Below are 12,480 nucleotides of genomic sequence, written 5' to 3'. Positions count from 1 at the left end.
GCTGGTCCGGACTTCAATGCACGATTTTTTTCCTGACGCATCAGGAGTGAAAAGAGCTTCAAACAGTGATTCACTGCACTGTGTTTGTGTCCACACTGTATATTTAAGAATTTCTTCATTAAAAAGTGAGTGAAATGTAATTACTGCACTAATATTACAGCTCCTGCCCCAGTTTTTCTTCCTGTTTTTTCTCTATAAACCGCTGATGATGCAGCACCACAGTCACCAAAACTATTCAATGTAGGAGTGACCTGTCAGGTCACACGACTTCATGTTTACTCCTCTTAGTTTCTAATGGATAGATAGATTAAACCTTTATTGATCTGGGGCAGGGAAATTACACCAGCAAAGACAGAAAAAACAGTACAAAAAAGAGCAGCACACAATGCACACAGTGCACAAATATAAATAGATGCTTTCTTCTTTAAGAAAAGAAGTCTAAGTGTTTATAGTATTAAATCCAGAAAAATAAAAAATAAGAAAAGGGTCATGTTATTGCACATATCAGGTTATGGTACTCTTTGGAGGTATTGTCTGTGATACTGCACATAGTGTTTGTCATTGTTGCACAGTTAGTGGGTGAACTGAACTACTGGGAGCAGGCTTGATTGAACAGATAAGTCAGAACTAATAAGCCAGTGAGACAAAATGAATAACACAAAACACACCAGTTTCTAATCTTTAATTTAGTGTCACTCATGTAAACTGATTTGAAGTAGAAGTAACTCAGCAAATGTGTCACTTAATGCATTTGCACATGGTACACATTTTTCTAAAAGGAATATTTCTGTGTTGATGTGCTCCTCTTTTTCTTCAGGTAGGAGGGACGATGTACAACACCGGCCGCCATGTATCTCTGCGACTGGATAAGGAACATCTGGTAAACATCTCTGGTGGGCCAATGACATACAGCCATCGTCTGGAGGAAATCCGGCTACATTTTGGCAGTGAGGATGGCCAGGGCTCCGAACACTTGCTAAATGGACAGGCCTTCTCTGGAGAGGTGTGTGTGTGTGTGTGTGTGTGTGTGTGTGTGTGTGTGTGTGTGTGTGCGCGTGTGCGTGTGTGTGTACTAATCTAACAATTCAATTCAATTCAATTTTATTTATATAGCGCTAATTCACAACATACGGTGCTTAGCAAGTTTATTAGGCCACTACCCAATGTAAGGTGTTTGTCACTATAGCCCTAAATTAACAGTATATTGCCAACTATTTGTTTCTGTTTCTGTAATGGTTAATCTGCCAGTACGTGCAAGCTCTTTAATCAAAATGATATCTTTAATGCAAAAAAAGTAGTTATTTGCTTGCATTCCTGAACAGAAAAAAAAGTTTTAGTGGTTGCATGTTATTCTTGATTAATTTCTGACTTCTCAGAGAATTCCAGTGTGCTTGCTCAAATTTGGGTATGAAAACATGAATATAGTTTGAAATTTCTTGATCCTGTTCAAAATGGTGAAGCGTAGGGAACTTACTGAGAAAAACAGAGTCCGACTTAAAGCACTTCATGATGCTGGATGGTCTTTGAGACAAATAGGGGTGTGCTCACAGTGTGGTCAAGTATGCTTCGGACTCAATTGCAGCCAAGGAAGAGCTAATGGAATAGCTGGACAACATTTTGATGCTAGATGCATTGCACCCACAGTGAAACATGGTGAAGTTTCCATCATGGTGTGGGGTTCCATTTGTGGAAACAGCATGGGAAAATTAATTAAAATCCATGATTTCATCAACAAGAAGGTCTACCTCAACATCTTGGTGCATCATGGAATTCCTTCCCTTTCTTTGCAGATACAAGATGGCGCCAGTGTGTGTGGCAAGCCGTCTCTTACTGCCAGTTTTGTATATGATTTTATTGTTGTTAACCTTCGGCACTCAACAAATCAAGTCGCTGCTCATGTATGATCGCCAAACACTGCTGGATCTTCGTTTCTCTGCCAAAGACCTAGTTACGTCTGATTATGGAAGACAGAATTTCCTTCCCCCGCTTCTGTCAGGGATCCCCGCTCACTTGTGGCGAGATTCGGCTCTGCTCTCCTGGCGAAAACGTTGCCGTGGTAGATGCAGCGGTAGCCTGGTGAAGTTGAGGATTTGCCTGATGCACTCTTCCGCTGCTTCCTGGATCCTGCATGGGCCGTCTCCTCATGTCTGCATGTCCCGGCATTTCCTGGATCCTGTGAGCGCCTGCCTGGTACCTGTGGTTGGCTCAGACGAAGTGTTCCGGCCTCGCCGACCCTGCCCTCTCCAGATCAGCTTGTGCGGGGTGATTCCTCAGAACCTGAGGACGCTGTGCTGGGCTCCCTGATCTGCCAGGGCCCAGGCCTCAGCTCCAGCCAGAATCGGCCTGGAAAACACCAGATCATTAGCGCACAAAACTTTTACCTTGAGAGATTTCTTCAGCTCCCGTGATCTGGATTTCCTTTTTGTGATGGAGACATGGCTGAATGTGGGTGAGTCCAGCACCCTGTCAGAACTTTCACCTGCTGGTTGCTGTTATTTTAACTCCATGCGGACATCGGGCTGAGGAGGAGGAACGGCGACGGTCTACAAAAACAACTACAAATGTTAGCAGCGCTTCCTACCGTCCTCCTTCTCTAGCTTTGAACTGACTTTCTTTGAGGTGGGTCGCTCTAACCCAGTGCTGTGTGCTGTCATCTACTGACCCCCCAAATACAATAAGGACTTTGTGAATGATTTCTTTGATTTTGTAACTGGAATTATGCCTAATTATGATTATGTTCTTATTGTTGGAGATTTTAACCTGCATGTGTGTTGTCCTGACAAGTCACTGGTGAAAGACTTCCTCAGCATAATTGACTCTTTTAATCTGGTGCGTCCATGTCTGGTCCTACACACAAGCATGGACACACATTAGATTTGGTTCTTTCCTATGGTTTGTCTGTGATTAATCTGGAGGTCTGTGACACTGTGTTTTCTGATCATCTGCCAGTATTATTTGAAGCTGTTTTTCCCTGTACTGTTGTTAAAACCTGCATTCTTTGCTCGGCACTGTCAGATTTTTAATCCATCCACTGCTGGTCAGTTTTTTTGCTGCTTTTGGACAGTCCTGTGTCCCTCCTGACTCAATTTCTGGTGATACAGAGAAACTCAGTTCCTGGTTTCAGTCCTCCTCCCAAACCATCCTTGACTCTGTGGCTGTCAGACAGGAGTGCCAAAGAGCTGAACGCAGATAGAAGAAGGATAAGTTACAGGTGTCTTCTCAAATCTTAAGAGACTGCTGGCATCATTACCAAAACACTGTCAAAGAGGCTAAAAGTGAACACTTTTCAAATATTATCATGTTGAACCGTCACAACCCACCTGTGTTATTTAAGACTATTGACTCTGTTCTAAGTGCTCCTAAGGCTGCCTGTTTGGAAGCCTATTCTGAAATGTGTCACGATTTCTTACACTTTTTTTTTGATAACGTGGCCAATGCAAGGAATCTCATCTTAGCTCCTTTCCTTGACCACTCTGCTTCTGTCCTCTGTTCTGCTGTTCCCTGTTCTGCTATTTTCAATCAATTTGAGCAGGTGACTCTGTCGCTTTTAGAGGATGTGGTTCGCCATATTAAGCCTTCAGGTTCCCCCCGTGATGTTGTCCCTCCTCGATTTTTCAAAGAGGTTTTCTCCAGTACAGGACAGTGGGCTCTTGCTATTATTAACAACAGTCTGTCTTCCAGTGGGGTTCCTGGAAATTTTAAACATGCAGTAGTGCAACCTTTGATTAAGAAACCTGGTCTTGATCCTACTGTATTATAAAATTTTAGGCCTATTTCTAAACTGCCTTTTATGTCAAAAATTCTGGAGAAAATTGTTTAAGGTCAGGTGCAATCTTTCCTGGATAAGCATGACATTCTGGAAGTTTTTCAGTCTGGATTCAAAACCCTTCACAGAGTCGGCATTGTTCTGGTTTTTTAATGACATCCTCTTGGCATGTGATTCTGGTGATTATATGATTGTTGTCCTGCTTGATCTTACCACTGCCTTCGACACAGTGGACCACCACATTTTAATATGTCGGTTGCAGCATCGAGTGGGCATTTGTGGCACTGCTTTGGAATGGTTTAGATCCTATCTGGCAGATAGAAGCTTTAGTGTAAGCCTTCAGGGTTTTGAATCCTCCCCTGCTTTCCTGTCATGTGGGGTCCCACAGGGCTCAATATTAGGATCCTTGCTTTTTTCATTATACTTAATTCCTCTGGGATCCATTCTTAGAAAGCATAGTATCTCCTTCTATTGTTATGCTGATGACAGTCAGGTATATGTTCCTTTAAAGCGGAGGGATGCCTTCTCTATTAAACCACTCCTGGTGTGTCTTGATGACATCAAAGCTTGGATGCCTTTGAATTTCTTGCATTTTAATGAAAAGAAAGCAAAAGTGATGGTGTTTGGGCCCAGTGGATCCTGTGAGCCCTTCTGTGGTGACTTGGGCCCTTTGGCAACGTATGTTAAGCTCACAGTTACAACCCTGGGTTTTATGTTGGACAGGGATTTTAAACTGGAGAGTCATATTCGGTCAGTCGTGAACTGCCTAACAATGTCAATTTATGCAGTGTTCCATCAATCCATTATCTATACACCGCTTAATCCTCACTGGCGTCACGCGGGGGCTGGAGCCTATCCCAATTGACTTGGGGAGAAGGCAGTTGACACCCTGGACAGGTCGCCAGTCTGTCGCAGGGCTACATATACAGACAATCACACTCACATTCACACCTACGGGCAATTTTACAATAATTAATTAACCTCAGCATATTTTTGGACTGTGGGAGGAAGCTGGAGTACCCGGAGAAAACCCACACATGCACAGGCAGAACATGCGAACTCTATGCAGAAAGATCCGGGCCGCAAACCAGGGATCTTCTAGTGGCAAGGCGAAAGTGCTAACCACTACGCCACTGTGCAGCCCATTTATGCAGTGTTTCCTAATAATATTATCTAATGAGAGCATGTACAATATAAATAATATTGGTCTTAAAACACAAACCTATGGGACTCCACAACTGACTTCGGTGTGGGTTGAAGAATCACCATAAGCTCCTGATCTCATATTATTTATTGTGTATTATATGGATTTTACAAAGGTTTTTCCACCCCTCCACTCTGAATCAACAGATAAACACATGCCGTTCTAAGTGAGATTTCATATGACGGCTGTGATTTGCATCAGTGACTTCTACCGAAACAAACTTCTCTTTGAGATGACACTCATGCATTTAGGCATCTACACGCACACACATACACACTCTCACCCCAGAACATACTCAAATACACACTTTTGCACTCTGGCATTTAAAATTTTTGATGAGTGAAACAATTAGCTTCTCTGGCTTTGATTGTTCAACAGTGTCATGAGTCGCTCGCATCACTGCATTCCACCACTGTCATTATATGAATAAGCAATTTGTGTGGCAACAAAATAATTGCAGTCTTGACAGGCAAATTTATTATAATTAATGATAATCATTTATCTTCCCTCACAGTGGGAGAGCTGATATTCAAATCATAATAAAATAAGTGCTTACTGCGTCCTTCGGGGGTGGAGAGAGCTGGAGTGCAAACCTGAACGTACACCTCCCTGCACACACACATATGCACACACACACACACACACACTGAGAGTTTATGAAGGCTCCCTCTAGGGCCTCATGTTTTATTTCACCCCTGCCTTCACTCACTGATTTACTCTTAGTGGGTGAACATTGTGTTGGAGGAGTTCTTCAGAGCCAGAGCAGAGAAGCTCTGGAGAGATTTGCAGCTGAAATGTGATGTCACATCGTTTCCACGTTGCACACAGCATCCCTAAGGCAGGCAAAAGAGAAGGGGGGAAAGGTTGTGTTCACAGTAATATCTACCACTCGGGTTAGGGGAAGGAGCTGTCTTCAAAATATTCAGCATGTGATTTTGAATTGTACAATGTATGCAGTATTTGGAACTTCTCTTAGGCTGCTACAATTGCAAAGTCCCAGAAAATGGAGAGGATATGACCATGTGAGCAGTCAAGTGCACTAATTTATCAGGATTTTTAATGCCTTGTTTGGTTTCAGGCTACATGAAATCTGTCCCCTACAAGTTCTGTTTCTATACAACTATTTCACAATGCAGATACATTTTGAAGGAAATGTAAAAGCAGCAGGAATTTGTTATCTAATAAAGGATAATCATGGTTTAATTCAGCCTTCTCAATAATATTGTTATGGTTTTGGGGAAAATCGAACCCAAATGTGAGAGGCGCACAGAGCAGACACAAGGCAGACTGGAAGACACAGGGGTTTTATTCATCAAGACTGTGACAAATATGTCTATTGTGTCCCTGTGTGTCGTGTTAATTTTGCACTTTCCATCTTGGTGCACATTCTTGTTTCCTGGAATCTGTACAACAAACAGTGTAGAGCATCAGTATATAAGCTCCCTACAGCTTTTCCAAAAAAAACCCAAAACCATAACACAAATCATTTTAAAATGCTGTTTTGAGTCTGACTGAGACTAAACACAAAACTTAGCCACCTAAAATGGCATTAGGGATATCCATCCAGGGACACTGCACAGAGGATAGAAGCGATGTGGGTTTTCATACCATTCTCCCCTTGCTATTCCACTTTGTGAGGTAATTACAGTGCACAAACATGTTTGTGACATTTACTCTGTGTCTTAATTATCATCTGAATAGTTTACAGCAACTCAGTCAGTATGTAAGCTAGTTGCTGGTGATCTAGTGGTCCCGCCTCAAAGTCTGACTATCTGTTTAGTTGCTAGTAGCATTTAAAGAAGTCAGGTTTCCATACATAACTGCAATGTAATGTTCATGTGATAGTTTTATCATTCGGAAATTCTGGTCCCCTGCAAGTGACAATAGTTCCAATCGTATGATAGACTATATGTTTCAAGATAAAAGCTGGAGAAGAATATGTGAGAGTTAACAGTTATTGAGACTAAATATATTTATTAATAAATAATGTTGTTTTTCTGTGCAGTTGTTGACAATGGTAAACTTTTTCTGTGCATTATAAATAAAAAATGATGTACTCAATACAGACAAGTGGTGGTAGTGGACATGCAGTGTTCCAGGTTTTCTGAACAATTTCCCCTAACTATTGCCCTTTTCTAGGGCACAACGCCAGCAGCTTCTAATTCATTGCAGACCTGTTTTTTGGTGATTCTTGGTTGACTCTTGACCATCCTGAAACATTCTTCGTGTTTTGTTCTGATCGTGGCAGTGATGAAACTGTACTATGCACTTAGAAACAATTGTTTGCACAGATGATTATGGGATCTATAGCTGCTTTGAAATGGCTCCAAGTGTTTTTCCTGACTTGTTCAAGTCAGTGATTTGCATTTTCAGATCTGTGCTGAGCTCCGTAGACTTTCCCATTGTAGCTTTAACAGCAGAGTGTGAGGAGTTTATCAAAGGGGCCTGATTTAATTTGTCTCACAGAAGTCAGCAGCTGTAGTAAATTGTAATAACTCTCAGAAGTTGAGGCCATTCAACAAAGAAAATTTGATTAACACAGCTTTCTACATCACTAAAACTGATAATTCAAGCTGTTGCATGTATATTTTTAACCTACAACATTGTGTTATATTTTTGGAAGTCCTATAATAAATGGACAAAATAACCTAAAATACATGATGTTTTGTTGTGACAAAAGTTCATGTCTTTTACCATTGTAAAAAGGAGTCACTGATAACTCAAGTTTATATACACTTGTAAAGATCATATGTATCACGACAATTTTTTGTTCAAGACTGTAAATGCATTCAATGGAAACCACCATGCAAGCATGTTAAAAAACGTAAAATTTGGTTGCATGAACAAACCCCCAGCATGTTTCCTCTATGGGTTGTTGAGCGTGTTCATTTTTTGAGACAGAAGACAATCAACTTTTCTCAGTTAAAGTTGTTTATTCTGCAATGCCAAGTAATGCTTGATATCAAGGACCATTACTGTTCAGAGGACTATAGTTAACAAAGATGTTAATCTGAAGGTGTCTTCCCAGTAATAGATAAAGTTCACAGTATACAGAGTCTTTTTATGGAATGTGCAACAATGTCATTGATCAAAAACTGATGGAGAGAAACCGCATTTAACTCAGACCTCTCATTGGTACACAGGCAGGTCCTTAGTCTCTTGGCACATGATCCCTCCAATCAGAAGATCCCAGATACTGTAAATTACACCCTCCCCATTGTGAATCATATGTATCTTTCTGTACTGTTCCTATCTCCATTAACTGTCGACTTCTGTCTCAGTCATATATTATCACAACTTTTAGTTGACTCGCCAGCTCCAGTCATCAGTATTTTATCAGTTCTTAAAGACAGCAGGTTTTGTTACTACAAGAAGTCTACAGGACATGGAATGGCCTTTAGTACTAAGTGAGTGTGTGGGAACGTGCAGTGTATGTGTATGTATGTATGTGTGTCAGCAATGAGTGTTGGTGTGTAATGAGTGTAAGCTGCTGCAGTTTGCCCTCAGTTGGCCTGGTTCTTTTCATCTTTGTTTTATCCCAATTCACATAGTGTGGGATAATGTTTGAGGCCCTCCCGTCTTACACAGGTCAACACAACTCTTTTTTATTAGCATTAAAGCAATATGTAAATCATGATTAAGCCAGCAGTATGCTAAACAGAAATAATAAAAATAATAAATCCTAACAGGGTCAAAAAAATCAGATTCCTTGATAATGCAGATTCTTAACAGTGCGTTGCTCTCCAGTGGCTTCCATGCAGGTCTGCTGAAGGGGACGTAGTTGGCAGCCCCTTGGGCCTGTTGTCACCCTTGTGTGTACCCATAGACCTGTCTTAGTGAAGCCTGCGGTTAGCAGGGACTAGTGCTTTCTTTGCAAGACGAGCTTTGTGGTCAGAAACAATCCCCACGACCCACCATTCCCCTCCACTTCCACATAAGCGATGCACAGACTTGGTATTGGGGTACACATGGAGGCCAGTGTGGGGTCCTTGTCAGGTGACACCCAATCCAAGCCAGCCACTCAGAACCTTCACCTCAGTGTTTCACCTTGGTCGCTCCATTTTATTTAATATGTAGCAAAGTGAGATCATTACTTTATCTTTATTTACACTGATCAGGAATAACTGCCTGATATTGGGTTGATCTCCTTTATGCTGCTAAAACTCCTCTGACCCAATGGGGCATGGACGCAGGACCTCTGGGGATGTCCTGTGGCACCGGGATGTTGGCAGTGAATTCTCTGGGTGCTGTGAGTTTCAGGGTGGGACCTACTTAGATCAGGCTAATCCTGGCACATCCCACAGATGCTCAATTACATTTGGATGTGTGGAGTGTAGAACCTGGGTGAACACATTAACTCTGTCATGTTCCCCAGGCCACCCCTGAACAGTTTTTGCGTTGCATCAAGGTGCTTTGTCCTGCTGAGGGTGGCAACTGGCAAGCACTGCTGTTGCCATGGGAGGTGAGCGGTTGCTTGACCTGCGATGTTTAGGTGGGTGGTACATGTCAGATATCCACATGAATGTCAGGACTCAAGGTTTTCCTGCAGAATATTGTATTATAAGAAGATGACAAATGTTATTGACTTCACCTGTCAGTGGTCATAATGTGGCTGATCAGTGTATTTTTACTAGTGGTGGGACACATTAAAAAAATGAATCTAATTAATTACAGGCTTTGTAATTAATTAATCGCGATTAATCAAATTGTTGTCAAATAGCAATATTGACACAATAAGCAAAGTTTTTCAATTCAAATAAATGTTGGTTATTGACTGAATCAATGAATAGACATATAAATGAACTTAAACAACAAAAATGTTTATGTTTAATTTATATTGATCTGCATTTTTCATCTGTCTACTTCATTCACAGATTACAGCAAACTCAAAGTGTAATTATACCGATTATATTCAAAATTGTAAGGCTTTTTGTAAGCACTTTCAGTGTCTTGAAAAGTGGTCTATTGTGGGCTGGCTACACTGTTTGCCGGTACCAGGATTGTCGTAGCCAGACATATGGTGCATCACCCCAGAGCTCATTTGCATAAAATAGTTTAATTTATGCAAATGCAGGAGCGGAACTCCGACACATTGTGAAACTTTTGTTGAATTCTAAACTAGCCGTCACTGAACTGAAATGAGGACAGAATCGGCAGCTTATCTGTCACCTCAAATGCTTTCAGAAATACTTTATACTGAACATTTTTCTGAATAAAAAAGGAAATTTTTGACTGAGCCGCCACATTGGTCTGACATTTCTGCCCTCATTCATTCTTTATTGCAGTTGGCAAACAGACTTTAGGTGCATTACCACCACCTACTGGGCTGGAGTGTGCATCAGTGTTACCGGTGTGCCAGTAATTAGGGAACTGAGAAAGGTGTGATTAAATGTGTTGTTTTTTTAACGTGTTATTTTTTCTGTAGTTAATTAATTGTAATTAATGCATTAAAGTCTCAGCCGTAATTTTTTCATATGTATGCAAATCTTTTGATTTGAGAGTTTTTCATTGTGTTACCATTTAAGTATTACCTATGTGCTGATAAATAGCCTTAAGTAGATACATTTAAAGTAAACATTTATCTCTTGATCAAAAACAAATAAAGTAATAACATGACAGGCACTGACTGAAACAAAAAGATAGATAGATATAGATAGATAGAGCTGTGCAGGTCTTTGAAATGTGAACAAAGTAAAGAATATTCGAATATTCAAACTTTTTAGGCAGCCTGTGGGAGAATTGGGGGGGGCGGGATTTGTGTGTGGGTGTGCGTGCGTGCGCATGTTTGTGTGTGTGTGTGCGCATGTTTTGTTTTTTTTGTGTGTGTGCGTGTGTGTGTGTCTACGCATGTTTTTGTCTTCAGCCGTGCTAACCCCAGAGGGGCTTCAGTCTAATCTGAAAATGAAACACCTTGCTCTTTTAATAGGTGCTAAAATATTCCAAATATTACTTCTCCAGCAGGCTGGCTTGTGTTTGTACAGACTCAGAACACGCTCAGCCACCCTATTATGATATGAAGAAAGAAAACAAATTCTCAGGTAACAATAATGCAGGTCAAAACTGCTATTTGAAATGTTTTCTCTTTTATAAATAAGAGACAAGAAAATCAGTATCACAAAAAACATTTCTAACATCAGCCTTTTTAGGAGAATTACATTTTATTAATTTGAATCGAACACTGGATCATGATAATCCAATGTCGGGAAATCACATCAGAGTGGGAATAAAGGATTTTTTTTTTAGCCTATTAAGTACATAATTTCAGTCAACTGTCTCCTCAAAGTGTACCATAAATTTTTAGACTGATTTCTTCCTTCCAGTTAGAAGTTGCTTTGTATTCATTTCAGTCCACTGTGGAGACATGAAATGCAGGTGATCCATCACAGGGAAAACTCATCCCTTTCATTTTTTTGGTCAATGTTATATTGAAGTAAGGTCACACAGGCACTGTACTGGTAACTTTTGCTGATGTTGCATTCAAGGACACTAGAGCATTTTAACTTTAATAATGAGATTCATGCATCAATTTTATGGATTTTCATTTTCTATTTTGTTGAAGAGTGGGTTTTCAGTTTTGCTTATGTTTTTTTTTTGTTTGTTTGTTTTTTTTAAACACAGGGACAAATTGAGTACATTACATGAACCAGTACACTACTTAAGCATAAAGTGTCACAGCACGGATGAGAACCCAAGCAGAGAGCACACAGCACGACAGAGACCAGTTGCAGGGACAACGAGTTTTATTAACAAGGACAGGGAGAACCAAATGGGTTGGATGAACTAACTAACTAAAGCTAGGAATAGAAAGCAGGGATAACTAAAGGGGTGAGGGAGAAACTGAACTAAACTCACTATTGACTGAAGGAGGTAGAGGGTGGCAGCTCCTGGGGACCAGCGATCCAGGGGTGGAACCGCTGGACAGAGGGAGTTGGCGGCGGAGAGTGGCAGTGGCGGCTCGGAGTTGGTCCGAGAGAGAGCCGGTCCAGTGGAGGAGAGCATGGCAGAGGCGGAGATAGAAAACGGCAGGATTCCACAGAGGTCCGAAAGAGGTTTTACAGAGGTTGGCAGGATGAATGCGGCAGAACTCACAGGCAACGCGATCAGTAGAGCTGCAGGGAGAAAGAGATAAGAATTACTATCAGGAATGTGCAAAAGCAAGAAGAATGTGCAGAAGCCAACTACTGACTTCGTGAGCAGAAGCTACAATGTGGCAGGGAGTAGAGAGTGAAGCCAGTCTTTATTGCGGAGGTGATGACAACAGAGTGCAGGACCACAGCTGCCTGGAGTTACTGCTGATGGGGAGATAATTGGTTGCAGCCACTGCAGGGAGTTGCACAGGAGACAGAGAGAGGGAGAATGAAGAGAAACAGAAAAAGGAGGGACAGGGAGAATAAAGAGAGGTCAGGTGGGGGCTGATGCAGAGACCGGGGCGGGAGCCCTGACATGAAGTTCCCATTCTCTGAACCTTTGAAAAAAATTTGCCCCTTTGAAAACTAATGAACTGGTCAGA

The 12,480-nt window shown here is 41.3% G+C and overlaps 1 protein-coding gene and 1 long non-coding RNA gene across 2 annotated transcripts in view; one reads left to right on the top strand and one right to left on the bottom strand.

Moving 5' to 3' along the window:
• ca10a (carbonic anhydrase Xa) overlaps positions 1-12,480 on the top strand; it is a 319,283-nt gene that overhangs the window by 272,261 nt on the left and 34,542 nt on the right. The window contains exon 4 of the mRNA XM_023266464.3: positions 818-1,003. Coding sequence (XP_023122232.1) covers positions 818-1,003 — 186 coding nt within the window. The remainder of the gene's footprint in view (positions 1-817; positions 1,004-12,480) is intronic.
• LOC111566080 (uncharacterized) lies at positions 11,693-12,404 on the bottom strand. Its single transcript, XR_002745964.2, has 2 exons — positions 12,157-12,404; positions 11,693-12,079 (listed from the first exon to the last, which is right to left on the bottom strand). It is a non-coding gene; the product is annotated as an uncharacterized LOC111566080 (long non-coding RNA).

This window comes from Amphiprion ocellaris, chromosome 18 (genome assembly GCF_022539595.1).
Source record: "Amphiprion ocellaris isolate individual 3 ecotype Okinawa chromosome 18, ASM2253959v1, whole genome shotgun sequence".
Lineage (NCBI taxonomy): Eukaryota > Metazoa > Chordata > Actinopteri > Pomacentridae > Amphiprion > Amphiprion ocellaris.
This window is presented reverse-complemented; position numbering and strand designations above follow the sequence as displayed.